Below are 15,861 nucleotides of genomic sequence, written 5' to 3' on the forward strand. Positions count from 1 at the left end.
GAAACCAAATGCCTCATATGCGCTTTCACTTTTCAACGCACCACACTGACTTTCAGGGGCTGAATCAGGTATTAATTTCTAAACGTCTCTGCATTTTCTCTAGGTTTTTAGAGATATTCTCGTATTTTAATAGTCTATTTATTTCTGTTAAATGTGAACAGGTTGAGAGCAGACTTGAGTGAAACCATGCAGAGAGAGACTCTTACGACCATTCTCCTTTTACTCTGTGGTAATTCTCCTTTTACTCTGTGTTAATTCCACTTTTACTCTGTGGTAATTCTCCTTTTACTCTGTGATAATTCTCCTTTTACTCTGTGGTAATTCCACTTTTACTCTGTGGTAATTCTCCTTTAACTCTGTGGTAATTCTCCTTTAACTCTGTGATAATTCCACTTTTACTCTGTGGTAATTCCATTTTTACTCTGTGGTAATTCTCCTTTTACTCTGTGGTAATTCCACTTTTACTCTGTGGTAATTCCATTTTTACTCTGTGGTAATTCTCCTTTAACTCTGTGGTAATTCTCCTTTTACTCTGTGGTAATTCTCCTTTAACTCTGTGATAATTCCACTTTTACTCTGTGGTAATTCCACTTTTACTCTGTGGTAATTCTCCTTTTACTCTGTGGTAATTCTCCTTTAACTCTGTGGTAATTCTCCTTTTACTCTGTGGTAATTCCACTTTTACTCTGTGGTAATTCTCCTTTAACTCTGTGGTAATTCTCCTTTTACTCTGTGGTAATTCTCCTTTAACTCTGTGATAATTCCACTTTTACTCTGTGGTAATTCCATTTTTACTCTGTGGTAATTCTCCTTTTACTCTGTGGTAATTCTCCTTTAACTCTGTGGTAATTCTCCTTTAACTCTGTGGTAATTCCACTTTTACTCTGTGGTAATTCTCCTTTAACTCTGTGGTAATTCTCCTTTAACTCTGTGGTAATTCTCCTTTAACTCTGTGGTAATTCCACTTTTACTCTGTGGTAATTCTCCTTTTACTCTGTGGTAATTCTCCTTTAACTCTGTGATAATTCCACTTTTACTCTGTGGTAATTCCATTTTTACTCTGTGGTAATTCTCCTTTTACTCTGTGGTAATTCTCCTTTAACTCTGTGGTAATTCCACTTTTACTCTGTGGTAATTCCACTTTTACTCTGTGGTAATTCTCCTTTTACTCTGTGGTAATTCTCCTTTAACTCTGTGGTAATTCTCCTTTTACTCTGTGGTAATTCCACTTTTACTCTGTGGTAATTCTCCTTTAACTCTGTGGTAATTCTCCTTTTACTCTGTGGTAATTCTCCTTTAACTCTGTGATAATTCCACTTTTACTCTGTGGTAATTCCATTTTTACTCTGTGGTAATTCTCCTTTTACTCTGTGGTAATTCTCCTTTAACTCTGTGGTAATTCTCCTTTAACTCTGTGGTAATTCCACTTTTACTCTGTGGTAATTCTCCTTTAACTCTGTGGTAATTCTCCTTTAACTCTGTGGTAATTCTCCTTTAACTCTGTGGTAATTCCACTTTTACTCTGTGGTAATTCTCCTTTTACTCTGTGGTAATTCTCCTTTAACTCTGTGATAATTCCACTTTTACTCTGTGGTAATTCCATTTTTACTCTGTGGTAATTCTCCTTTAACTCTGTGGTAATTCCACTTTTACTCTAATGGTATTGTGCATAAGGCTATTACAGTGATTACAATGTAACATTTGGCTTAACAGCTTTATCTATTGTATCTGTATCGAAACCATCCGTTCATTTTGTTTGTCCTCACATAGCGTCACTCTAAGGTGTGGTGGATAATACACATGGAGAAACATTAGCTTTTATGTGGTTGAGGTTTGGACTGTGTTACTTTGCCATCTCAAACAGCATTAAATCGCTCTGCTGTCATTCGAAAGTGAAAGAGAAATTATCATGAAAGTTATTACCATGTTACATATCTAACAAACACATTATTGAGGCAGGCGCGCATGTTTCACTCACTCTCTCATTCCTTCTCTAGCTGGGCTTCCAGGTGACTGTGGAACTATAGAGTTTCCAGGACTCCATTCTGATATAACCGGTAAACCACGTTATCATTATTGGATGAGTGCCAGTCTGTTTCTGATGTTTGGCATGACAGTGATCACAATGGAGTTGGCATGAGCACAAAACAAATAATATGCCAGTTAGTAGACGCTTTTATCCAAAGCGACTTACAGTCATGTGTGCATAAATTTTTACGTATGGGTGGTCCCGGGGATCGAACCCACTACCCTGGCGTTACAAGCGCCGTGCTCTACCAATTGAGCTCCGGAGGACCACAAATGTGCTACCAGGCTATCCATATTATTCCATGTACACTAAAGCATACAGTGAGGGAAAAAATTATTTGATCCCCTGCTGATTTTGTACGTTTGCCCACTGACAAAGAAATGATCAGTCTATAATTTTAATGGTAGGTTTATTTGAACAGTGAGAGAAAAATCCAGAAAAACGCATGTCAAAAATGTTATAAATTGATTTGCATTTTAATGAGGGAAATAAGTATTTGACCCCCTCTCAATCAGAAAGATTTCTGGCTCCCAGGTGTCTTTTATACAGGTAACGAGCTGAGATTAGGAGCACACTCTTAAAGGGAGTGCTCCAAATCTCAGCTTGTTACCTGTATAAAAGACACCTGTCCACAGAAGCAATCAATCAATCAGATTCCAAACTCTCCACCATGGCCAAGACCAAAGAGCTCTCCAAGGATGTCAGGGACAAGATTGTATACCTACACAAGGCTGGAATGGGCTACAAGACCATCGCCAAGCAGCTTGGTAAGAAGGTGACAACAGTTGGTGCGATTATTCGCAAATGGAAGAAACACAAAATAACTGTCAATCTCCCTCGGCCTGGGGCTCCATGCAAGATCGCACCTCGTGGAGTTGCAATGATCATGAGAACGGTGAGGAATCAGCCCAGAACTACATGGGAGGATCTTGTCAATGATCTCAAGGCAGCTGGGACCATAGTCACCAAGAAAACAATTGGTAACACACTACGCCGTGAAGGACTGAAATACTGCAGCGCCCGCAAGGTCCCCCTGCTCAAGAAAGCACATATACAAGGCCGTCTGAAGCTTTCCAATGAACATCTGAATGATTCAGAGGAGAACTGGGTCAGTGTTGTGGTCAGATGAGACCAAAATGGAGCTCTTTGGCATCAACTCAACTTGCCGTGTTTGGAGGAGGAGGAATGCTGCCTATGACCCCAAGAACACCATCCCCACCATCAAACATGTAGGTGGAAACATTATGCTTTGGGGGTGTTTTTCTGCTAAGGGGACAGGACAACTTCACCGCATCAAAGGGACGATGGACGGGGCCATGTACCGTCAAATCTTGGGTGAGAACCTCCTTCCGTCAGCCAGGGCATTAAAAATGGGTCATGGATGGGTATTCCAGAATGACAATGACCCAAAACACACAGCCAAGGCAACAAAGGAGTGGCTCAAGAAGTAGCACATTAAGGTCCTGGAGTGGCCTAGCCAGTCTCCAGACCTTAATCCCATAGAAAATCTGTGGAGGGAGCTGAAGGTTTGAGTTGCCAAACGTCAGGCTCGAAACGTTAATGACTTGGAGAAGATCTGCAAAGAGGAGTGGGACAAAATCCCTCCTGAGATGTGTGCAAACCTGGTGGCCAACTACAAGAAACATCTGACCTCTGTGATTGCCAACAAGGATTTTGCCACCAAGTACTAAGTCATGTTTTGCAGAGGGGTCAAATACTTATTTCCCTAATTAAAATGCAAATCAATTTATAACATTTTTGACACGTGTTTTTCTGGATTTTTATGTTGTTATTCTGTCTCTCACTGTTCAAATAAACCTACCATTAAAATTATAGACTGATAATTTCTTTGTCAGTGGGCAAACGTACAATATCAGCAGGGGATCAAATACTTTTTTCCCTCACTGTATGCTGGTTTAATTATATTGCGTTGTCATCAACCTGTTCATATATATTTCAGGCTGTGTGAAAACGACATGTGCCAGGAGTATCAATGCCTGCATGGACGCACATGGACAGGCCCCCACAGAACATCTCAAGGGTAAGGAGGACAATGCCAGGTGTCTTAGTTATAATACATTAATACATCACGGATTAGATCATCTTGAGATGTTATATATCATAAAGTATGTACGTCCGCCTCAAATACTTTCCATCATGCAATATCAAAACAATGATACACAATATATTATAATATTTTCCCCAAAAATCAAAACTGATGTCTTTGGGGCCTTTTCAATCATTATTACTGGTAACCAACCTGTTTTTGTTGCAGGTTGTGTTGTCCGCATGTGTAGGAAAATTACCAACCGCTGTGTAGATCAGTTCATCCAACAGTACCTGCCTCTGTTATGTGAGTTAAGTTCATTACAGTTTAGTATTATTACATTGTAATGATTCCATCTAATTATGAGCACTGGGTTTTCTAGTGGCACAATTTCCACGAGCTTCCTCAATTGTCCAACCAAATGCCGGTATGTATCAATATTTTCATTATAATGACAATGGGTATTTTAAGACAGGGAAATAAATGATTATAAACTATAGGGGGGATGTAAATAACTTCCATTGAATGAGTTCTCTGTTTGTGTCAACGGTAGAGCTACTCATGGCTGAAATGACAGATGCATATCTTCAATGCTGGCTTGAGACAACGGACTCCAAAGTCAGTGGTGAGGCAATATCCAACAGTCATTACAGTATTTTGATGGTTAATAAAATGTGTGGCTGAGTGTGTATACCTTATGTGATGGTGTGTATAATAATAATAATAACATGCCATTTAGCAGACGCTTTTATCCAAAGCGACTTACAGTCATGCGTGCATACATCTTTGTGTATGGGTGGTCCCGGGGATCGAATCCACTACCCTGGCGTTGCAAGCGCCGTGCTCTACCAGCTGAGCTACAGAGGACCATATATCGACTGTATCTATTGTTATGTGATGGTCTGTGTGTATATATATATATACAGTACCAGTCAAAAGTTTGGACACACCTACTCATTCAAGGGTTTTTCTTTATTTTTTACTATTTTCTATCTTGTAGAATAATAGTGAAGACATCAAAACTATGAAATAACACATATGGAATCATGTAGTAACCAAAAAAGTGTTAAACAAATCAAAATGTATTTTAAGATTCTTCAAAGTAGCCACCCTTTGCCTTGATGACAGCTTTGCACACTCTTGGCATTCACTCAACCAGCTTCACGTGGAATGCTTTTCCAACCGTCTTGAAGGAGTTCCCACATATGCTGAGCACTTGTTGGCTGCTTTTCCTTCACTCTGCGGTCCAACTCATCCCAAACCATCTCAATTGGGTTGAGGTTGGGTGATTTTGGAGGTAAGGTCATCTGATGCAGCACTCCATCACTCTCCTTCTTGGTCAAAAAGCCCTTACACAGCCTGGAGGTGTGTTGGGTCGTTGTCCTGTTGAAAAACAAATGATAGTCCCACTAAGCGCAAACCAGATGGGATGGCGAATCGCTGCAGAATGCTGTGGTACCCATGCTGGTTAAGTGTGCCTCGAATTCTAAATAAATCACAGACAGTGTCACCAGCAAAGCACCCCCACACCATCACACCTCCTCCTCCATGCTTCATGGTGGGAACCACACATGCGGAGATCATCCGTTCACCCACACCGCGTCTCACAAAGACATGCCAGTTGGAACCCAAAATCTCCAATTTGGACTCTAGACCAAAGGACTTATAGAATTTCCACTGGTCTAATGTCCATTGCTCGTGTTTCTTGGCCCAAGCAGTTCTCTTCTTATTATTGATGTCCTTTAGTAGTGGTTTCTTTGTAGCAAATCGACCATGAAGGCCTGATTCACACAGTCCCCTCTGAATGTAGAAAACAGTAAAAATAAAGAAAAACCCTTGAATGAGTAGGTGTGTCCAAACTTTTGACTGGTACTGTATATATATATATATATATATATATATATATATATATATATATATATATATATATATACACAGTATATACCGACTATCTGTTGTTATGTGATGGTCTTTGTGTGTGTGTATATATATATATATATATATATATATATATCTACTGTATCTGTTTTTGAGTGATTATCTGTGTGTATACAGTATACTGTATCTATTGTTAAGTGTGTTTTTGTACTCTATATTTGCAGAGGTGATCGTTGATTTAAGTCAGTCTTTCTCTTGCAGGTTGTTTTATGGACAGATTCATTGATAAGGCACAGCCGTTCATTACCCCGTTGTTTGCATTGATCTTCGATGATCCAGGTCAGAATTATTATCGATAGTTCAAATGTTATGTTTTACCTCATTTCTAGGGTGGTGTGGTGTTGATTCATCCATACAGTTTTAAATTCCATCAGCCTGATATTTAGCAAGTTGCTGAAGAGAAATGTGAAAATTAGTACTTAGACAACAAGGTATTCTGTAAGTACTTAGACAACAAGATATTCTATAAGTACTTAGACAACAAGGTATTCTATGAGTACTTAGACAAGAAGGTATTCTATAAGTACTTAGACAACAATGTATTCTATGAGTACTTAGACAACAATATATTCTATAAGTACTTAGACAACAAGATATTCTGTAAGTACTTAGACAACAAGATATTCTATAAGTACTTAGACAACAAGGTATTCAATAAGTACTTAGACAACAAGGTATTCTATAAGTACTTAGACAACAAGATATTCTATAAGTACTTAGACAACAATATATTCTATAAGTACATAGACAAGATATTCTATGAGTACTTAGACAAGAAGGTATTCTATAAGTACTTAGACAACAATGTATTCTATAAGTACTTAGACAACAAGGGATTCTATGAGTATTTAGACAACAAGGTATTCTATAAGTACTTAGACAACAATATATTCTATAAGTACTTAGACAAGATATTCTATGAGTACTTAGACAAGAAGGTATTCTATAAGTACTTAGACAACAATGTATTCTATGAGTACTTAGACAACAAGGTATTCTATGATTACTTAGACAACAATGTATTATTTGAGTACTTAGACAAGAAGGTATTCTATAAGTACTTAGACAACAATGTATTCTATGAGTACTTAGACAACAAGATATTCTATAATTTTCTCATCAGCAAAATCTGATTGCTATGTATTCCCTCTTTTCAGTCCTTGTGAGCTGTTGGCTCTCCCATGCTCTGAAAGGAATGGTAAGCTGCTTTGGTCAGCTAGATGACAACTACATCAAGGAAATGAGTAAGGCAGATATCCTATCACTTATATCACTACATTGTATTCAACAATGTTTACATACATGCACATATAGGAAATGTTCATGTACAGTGCCTTCAGAAACCATTCATACCCCTTGACTTGTTCCACATTGTGTTGTTGTTACAGCCTGAATTCAAAATGGATTACATAGATTTTTTTCTCACCCATCTACACACAATACCCCATAATGACAAAGTGAAAACATGTTTTTAGACATTTGTAGAAGCACCTTTGGCAGCGATTACAGCTGTGAGTCTTCCTGTGTAAGTCTCTAAGAGCTTTCCACACCTGGATTGTGCAACATTTGCCCATTATTCTTTTAAAAATTCTTCAAGCTCTGTCAAATTGGATGTTGATTATTTAAAGACAATCATTTTCAGGTCTTGCCATAGATTTTCAAGTAGATTTAAGTCAAAACTGTAACTCGGCCACTCAGGAACATTCACTGTCTTATTGGTAAGCAACTCCAGTGTGGATTTGGCCTTGTGTTTTAGGTTATTGTCCTGCTGAAAGGTGAATTAATCTCCCAGTGTCTGGTGGAAAGCAGACTGAACCAGGTTTTCCTCTAGGATTTTCCCTGTACTTAGCTCCATTCCGTTCATTTTTATCCCGATTACAAACATACACATAACATGATGCAGCCACCACTATGCTTGAAAATATGGAGAGTGGTACAGGCTTCCTTCTTTTCACTCTGTCATTTAGGTTAGTATTGTGGAGTAACTACAATGTTGTTGATCCATCTTCAGTTTTCTCCTATCTCAGCCATTAAACTCTGTAACTGTTTTAAAATCACCATTGGTGTCATGGTGAAATCCCTGAGTGGTTTCCTTCCTCTCCGGCAACTGAGTTAGGAAGGACACCTGTATCGTTGTAGTGACTGGGTGTATTGATACACCATCCAAAGTGTAATTAATAACTTCACCATGCTCAAAGGGATATTCAATGTCAGCTTTTTTAAATACATTTTTTACCAATTTACCAATATGTTCCCTTCTTTACGAGGCATTGGAAAACCTCCCTGGTCTTTGTGGTTGAATCTGTGTTTGAAATTCAATGCTTGACTGAGGGACCTCATACAGTAGATAATTGTATGTGTGGGGTACAGAGATGAGGTAGTCATTAAAAAATCATGTTAAACACTATTATTAGTGAGTCCATGCAACTTATTATGTAACTTGTTAAGCTAATTTTTACTCCTGAACTTATGTAGGCTTGCCATAACAAAGGGGTTGAATACTTATTGACTAAAGACATCTCAGCTTTAAATGTTCAATTAATTTGTAAAAATATCGAAAAACATAATTCCACTTTGACATGATGGGATATTGTGTTCAATCCATTTTAAATTCAGGCTGTAACACAACAAAATGTGGACTAAGTCAAGGGGTGTGAATACATTCTGAAGGCGCTGTAGATTCCCCTATACATAATTACATGGATTGTTTGATCCTTCTTTTGAGTTGACGTTTGTTTCTGTCTGATTGTAAGATGACTGAGTTACTTACTGTATATTGACCCACCATTTCATGCTCTTTTCTCAACAGAAAAAAGGGCGGAGAGAGAGATGAAGGACAATACGTTTCGTAAGTAAAATTACATTCTTCGTAATCATTGTATTTACTTAAGTCTACGTTGTGTACAAAACATTAGGAACACATTAGCTCTTTCCATGACATTGACTGACCTGTTGAATCCAGGTGAAAGCTATGATCCCTTATTGATGTCACTTGTTAAATCCACTTCAATCAGTGTAGATGAAAGGGGAGGAGACAGGTTAAAGAAGGATTTTTAAGCCTTGAGACAACTGAGACATGGATTGTGTATGTGTGCCATTCAGAGGGTGAATTGGCAAGACAAAATATTGAAGTTCCTTTGAACAGGGTTTTGGTAGTAGGTGCCAGGCGCACCGGTTTGAGTGTGTCAAGAACAGCAACGCTGTTGGGTTTTTCACGCTCGGCAGTTTCCCGTGTGTATCAAGAACGGTCCACCACCCAAAGGACATCCAGCCAACTTGACACAACTGTGTGGGAAGCATTGGAGTCAACGTGGGTCAGCGTCGCTGTGGACCCGCTTTCGACACGGCGCCTCAGGGGCCTGAGCCCAGGGGCTTCATCCCCGGTAAGCCGCTGCATTAACCCGGCCCTGCTTGTAGAATCCATGCCCTGACAAATTTAGGCTGTTCTGAGGACAAAAGGGGTGTGCAACTCAATATTAGGAAGGTGTTCCTAATGTTTTGTACACTCAGTGTATTTATTTTAAGTCTACACTGTATTAGTTCAAGTTTTTAATATTACATTTACTTAAGTCTACACTGTATTAGTTCAAGTTTTTAATATTACATTTACTTAAGTCTACACTGTATTAGTTCAAGTTTTTAATATTACATTTACTTAAGTCTACACTGTATTAGTTCAAGTTTTTAATATTACATTTACTTAAGTCTACACTGTGATATCAGTTAAAGTTTTCAACTATTACTATTATTGATAGTTGTGTCACTTCATCACTTGTAATTATGATGCATTAATTTTCACATTTAAGTTGTCTCTTACCAAGGGTGGAATCAGCTACAGTGGGGACAACAAGTATTTGATACACTGCTGATTTTGCAGGTTTTCCTACTTACAAAGCATGTAGAGGTCTATCATTTTTATCATAGGTACACTTCAACTGTGAGAGGCGGAATCTAAAACAAAAATCCAGAAAATCACATTGTATGATTTTTAAGTAATTAATTTGCATTTCTGGATTTTTGTTTTAGATTCCGTCTCTCACAGTTGAAGTGTACTACCTATGATAAAAAATGACAGACCTCTACATGCTTTGTAAGTAGGAAAACCTGCAAAATCGGCAGTGTATCAAATACTTGTTGTCCCCACTGTATATTTCCCTCTCTTTGTGGTAGGTTATATGACATGCATGAGCAAACCTATGAAAAACTGGGACTGGTGTAAAGGACTCTTTGATTATCTTTTCGGTAAGTACTATAGTGTAAAAAAAAAAAAAAAAATACATGAAGATGGCTAGAAATGAAGGCCCGGAAGAGGGGGAGATGTTTCTACTGTTTCAAGAGAAGTAGTATAAATACCATTTGTCTGTCTGTAATTAAATGCTGTCTGATTTTACTCTGGTTTAATCTAGCTTCATCACCAAAGAGGAAACGCCAGTACAAAGGTAAGTCATTAAAAAACAAACTTGGCCTGTGCATGATAAGTTAATATTTAGCTTAACAGAATTTCCCTCGCCCCTAAACCTACCCCCTAAATCTTTTTTTCCCCTCAAGACTTCCTCGTCTGTTCAATCCACGGTGTGATTACTGCAACAGCTAAATGCTAACTTGTACGAGGTAATACCCTTTCTGATGAGGAAATTGTTACATTTTCCTTGTCAATGTATTCATTTGTTTTTCTTACTTGGTTTTAGGGGAAAGTTATGCATTTGCAGATTTCCAAAGCAACAGCTGAACCGTGGAAACCCTAGAAAAACTGAATGAAGTATTTTTAATTAATCACCCATGAACGCTAAAAGTTTGATTATGCCTTGAAGATCATTATTTTATTCGTTCTTGTTTATCTTTTTAAAATGTATCTTTTAAAATGGTATTTTATTACATGCACTGATACACAATGAATAAACATATTATAAATCACAATTATATGTTCAACTTTGGGTGCAATGGGATTGTATTACAAATCCTCAACATAAACACTTTACATGACTTTACAGCATTTGACCTTTAATTATCTTTTAGTGGGGAAAAGACTGAGTTTGCAACCCACTGTATTTAAGTGTCCACAGTATTTTACATTGTCCACAGTATTTTAGTGTCCACAGTATTTTACAGTGTCCACAGTATTCTAGTGTCCACAGTATTTTAATGTTCACAGTATTTTAGTGTCCACATTATTCTATAGTGTCTACAGTATTTTACAGTGTCCACGGTATTTTAGTGTTCACAGTATTTTAGTGTTCACAGTGTTCTATTGTCAACAGTGTATTACAGTGTTCACAGTATTCTAGTGTCCACAATATTTTACAGTGTCCACAGTATTTTAGTGTTCAATAGTATTCTACGGAGTCCACAGTATTGTAGTGTTCACATGATTCTACAGTGTCCACAGTATTTTAATGTTCACAGTATTTTAGTGTCCACAGTATTCTATAGTGTCTACAGTATTTTACAGTGTCCACGGTATTTTAGTGTTCACAGTATTTTAGTGTTCACAGTGTTCTATTGTCAACAGTGTATTACAGTGTTCACAGTATTCTAGTGTCCACAATATTTTACAGTGTCCACAGTATTTTAGTGTTCATAGTATTCTACGGAGTCCACAGTATTGTAGTGTCCACAGTATTTTACAGTTCCCACAGTATTTTAGTGTTCACAGTATTCTAGTGTCAACAGTGTTTGTGTTCACAGTATTCTAATGTGTCCACAGTATTTTAGTGTTCACATTATTGTACAGTGTCCACAGTATTTTAGTGTTCACATTATTCTACAGTGTCCACAGTATTTTAGTGTTCACAGTATTTTACAGTGTCCACAGTATTTTAGTGTCCACAGTATTCTATAGTGTCTACAGTATTTTAGAGTGTCCACAGTATTTTAGTGTTCACAGTTTTCTAGTGTCAGTGTATTACAGTGTTCACTGTATTTTAGTGTCCACAATATTTTACAATGTCCACAGTATTTTAGTGTTCATAGTATTCTACGGAGTCCACAGTATTGTAGTGTTCACATGATTCTACAGTGTCCACAGTATTTTAGTGTTCACAGTATTTTACAGTGTCCACAGCATTTTACACTGTCCACTGTACTCTAGTGTCCACAGTATTTTACAGTGCTCACAGTATTTTAGTGTTCACAGTATTAGTGTTTTAGTGTTCACAGTATTCTAATGTGTCCACAGTATTTTACAGTGTTCACATTATTCTACAGTGTCCACAGTATTTTAGTGTTCACATTATTGTACAGTGTCCACAGTATTTTACAGTGTTCACATTATTCTACAGTGTCCACAGTATTTTAGTGTTCACAGTATTATACAGTGTCCACAGTATTTTAGTGTTCACAGTATTTCAGTGTCCACTAGGGGTGTAACGATCCATCTACTACATCGATGTATCGATTTATATTCCTATGATCCAACTACATCGATTTGTGCTCGGCGAGTTGGCCTTTTGGACAACATATATCAATCTAACATCGTTTTAAAATGTAATAAATCGATTGTATCGATACTAGGAAATAACCCATTGGATTTAAGCACGTCATACTTTATATGGATGTTTTTTCTTAGCACTTTTAATGATAAAGGCTTTAAACATTACTCGATTCAGTCTGCCTATCCGTGACGTCATCGCCCCGCGCCAGCAGCAGCGCAAAGGCGCAAAGACAACAAAACATAGCATGGCGGACGACAGAGGAGAAGCCGACGAGCGAGAAATTATCAAGCCACCATTGCGGTCCTTACAAGAAACAGGAATCTAGGAAACTTCACCTGCACTGTCCAGTATCCAGGTATTTATTTCAGTCACACTGGTTGAATTTTTGGCTAAAAGGTTACTGAATCGATTTCAAGTCACTGAATCGTTTCGGATCGTATCGTTCTAAATGAACCAATATCGTCCTTGAATCGTATCGACAACCACGAATCGTGATACAAATCGAATCGTTGTTAAAACGAATCGTTACACCCCTAGTGTCCACAGTATTTTACTGTCCACAGTCCACTCCAAACAATGTTGATGCAAGTTGTTAAGAGGATGTTATGGTAATCAGATAAACTGTATTTGGTAAGGGTTAATAGACTATCACTAATATGTACCCTTCAAAAATACTACTGTACACAAAGTACACTATTGTAATAATCTCAGTCTGGCATAGTGAAAACATTATGTACGTGTAGTTTTGTACTGAGAGTGTGAAGTGAGAGACTGTGAGGACATCCAGTTGACATTTTCAGCACCTATTACTGTATACCACCAAGTGAAATACAGAACACCACGAAACCATTACATCCAGTCCATCTTTTCCAACCAGATTACTGTCGTTTTACGGGTAGAACGACACCATTTGAAACAATGAACCGAACACTTATTGATGCGATTTTATTGAGCCACTAAGTCAAATAAGCATTCACGTTGTCATTATATTGTAAAAAGGTGACCATGTTCTTTAACAAACACAATATACAGATTAACCTGTATTTGTCATGGAAAATAGTATGATACATTACTCAGTGATAATTCTATTAAACTTCAAAATCACCATGCACTAGTGAATGAATAAACAGGAACTATCATGATGACTAACACACTTGTCTGGCAAGTAACAACTCTAGCTTTGCCTTCACCTTATTTCCCTTCATTAGCGTAAAATGAAATAACCTGTAGCCAAAGACAGTGGTGGATCTTTGGACGTTCAACACGGATAAGCATCAGAGAAACAGTGATAACAATAAAAATACATTAAATAATTTAGTTTAACAGTGCTCTTCTATTCAGATGACCTGTTTACCTTGTATGCTAACAGAAACTAAAGTTCTCCTCAGATATGGAGTTGTCCTAGCCTGATTCCCAGATCCGTTTGTGTCGTGATGCCTCATAACTCATAACTCAAAAAACGACAGCAATGGAGTTGGCAATACAGCACAAACCAATCTGGGACTCAGGCTAGAATTGTCCTGTCATAAAGTACCACAATTCTTGAGAGCGTAAATTCTTCTGAACACCTTAACATACCTCCATTAAAATAAAAAAAATAAGTGAGAGTCCCAAATGCCACCCTATTCCCTATTTAGTGCACTACTTCTGGGCCCTACCCTGGTCAAAAGTAGTGCACTAAATAGAGGTTCAGGTCTTTGGATAACAGTAAAACCTGCTTTCAAATTCCCTCAAGAGAAACCAACAGTCTCTATATCCGTCTGTCCACAACATTTCACGATTGTCTCTTTTTCTACGCCCAACGTGCCTTGGGGTATAACTTCCATCTTGGATGGGCCGACCAAAACAAGTTGACGTCATTGGTCACTGCGAGGAGTCTCCCATCAGGTGGACAATGAGTTCATAGGTGGAGAGGACGATGGCTGTGTTGGGGATCTGTCTGATAAGCTGTGGAACGAGTCCTCTGTAAAAAGCAGCGTAGCCCTCCTCCACTGCAACCAACCGTGCCGTCTGGAAGAAGTACTGGTATTTGCTGCCCTCTTCTCGCAGCCTTGTCCGAATCACCTCTGATGAAGGGAAGGATAGATAGAGGGGGAGAAATGAAGAAAGACGCGTTAAGAGATAGAAAGGGATTTTGAATGCAGTTTACAGAGTATTTGACCAAAGATGGAAGGAATGTGTGGACTTTTTGTGAAGTCCAGTTTTATCTAAAGGCTGCTCAGTCAAAAAGGTCAAGTACTGTAGCTTTCTGGGCGACCCAACCAAATTCACAAAGAAATGTGAGTTATAGATCTGTCATTCTCATTGAAAGCAAGTCTGATAAGCGGTAGATCCATTCTATGTGCGCTATTTCTATCCTTCCCGTTCTGAAGTTAAGCTTTTGAGTCTTTAGTTTCAGTTTTGTACACCGGCTTCAAACAGCTGAAAATGTGATGTTTTGGGTTATTGAAAAGAGATTTCACAGGGGTTTAGATTTTACAATGATTCTCTACACTCTCCATTCCTTGTTTTGTCACAAACTGAAATTAGGCGAACATGATAGAATTTTAGCAACCAGGTGATTTCTACATATTGCTCCTTTAATAATGAGTCATGATGTGTTATTCCACAGTAGACGTAGACGGCTGTGGATTGGCCTCCTACGTCAATGTGCATTTTGGTCGTTGAGGTGTGGTATGACAAGTTAATATCCCAACATTTTAAAATGTATTTAATACCCATTAACCCCATGCTTACCGTGTGGGTAGGCTATGCAGGAAGCACAGCCCTTAGCGAAAGCAGCTGCCATCATCAGGCCTAGGAAGTCCGACGCCCCTTTTTCTGTGTCGCTGTTTGGCGACGTGAAGCGCGCTTCGTTCAGGCGTTTCTTCAGCGTCTCGTAGATCAGGAAACAGATCATGGTCTCGGAGATGCCAGCGTAGGACGCCGTCAGCCCCCGGTAGAAACCTCTCACGCCCTCAGTCTTGTAAACGTAACGGGCACACTGCAGCGCGTTCATCTTCTTCTCACCTCGCGCCCTGGAGAAAAGAGAGAGAGAGAAATGATCGGAGTTTAGATTAGAATGAAAGAAAAACATTTTTCCAGTAGGAACTTAATTTGTGGAAAACGGAAGAAAACTGTCCATAACAGAGTGAAACACGGAGGTACTATTTGATCCAATAAGAAATACTTTTTTTTGCTACAGTTTGCTAAGGTGTGCCCTATTGTACATGACCAGGGCTAGAGGTGTCAGGGTCACATGACCAGGACTAGAGGTGTCAGGGTCACATGACCAGGGCTAGAGGTGTCAGGGTCCCATGACCAGGGCTAGAGGTGTCAGGGTCACATGACCAGGGTTAGCGGTGTCAGGGTCACATGACCAGGGTTAGCGGTGTCAGGGTCACATGACCAGGGTTAGCGGTGTCAGGGTCACATGA

At 38.6% G+C, this 15,861-nt stretch overlaps 2 protein-coding genes across 2 annotated transcripts in view; one reads left to right on the forward strand and one right to left on the reverse strand.

The window, feature by feature from the left end:
• Positions 1-30: 30 nt before the first annotated feature.
• Positions 31-10,931, forward strand: LOC121546818. Its single transcript, XM_041858068.1, has 14 exons — positions 31-68; positions 162-229; positions 1,998-2,057; positions 3,990-4,070; positions 4,305-4,382; positions 4,459-4,503; positions 4,630-4,701; positions 6,216-6,293; positions 7,172-7,258; positions 8,824-8,862; positions 10,185-10,256; positions 10,421-10,453; positions 10,563-10,625; positions 10,703-10,931. Exons 2-13 carry the CDS (start codon positions 187-189, stop codon positions 10,613-10,615), a joined length of 741 nt encoding a protein of 246 aa, XP_041714002.1. The 5' UTR covers positions 31-68; positions 162-186; the 3' UTR covers positions 10,616-10,625; positions 10,703-10,931.
• A 2,443-nt stretch (positions 10,932-13,374) lies between these two features.
• The window catches only part of LOC121546152 (solute carrier family 25 member 33), a 35,259-nt gene continuing 32,772 nt past the window's right edge, over positions 13,375-15,861 (reverse strand). The window contains exons 6-7 of the mRNA XM_041857197.2: positions 15,182-15,462; positions 13,375-14,511 (exon numbers count right to left, since the gene is read on the reverse strand). Of these exons, the coding sequence (XP_041713131.2) occupies positions 14,309-14,511; positions 15,182-15,462 (484 nt within the window). The 3' untranslated portion in view covers positions 13,375-14,308. The remainder of the gene's footprint in view (positions 14,512-15,181; positions 15,463-15,861) is intronic.

The sequence above is a fragment of the Coregonus clupeaformis genome, chromosome 30 (assembly GCF_020615455.1).
Source record: "Coregonus clupeaformis isolate EN_2021a chromosome 30, ASM2061545v1, whole genome shotgun sequence".
NCBI classification, from domain to species: Eukaryota; Metazoa; Chordata; class Actinopteri; order Salmoniformes; family Salmonidae; genus Coregonus; species Coregonus clupeaformis.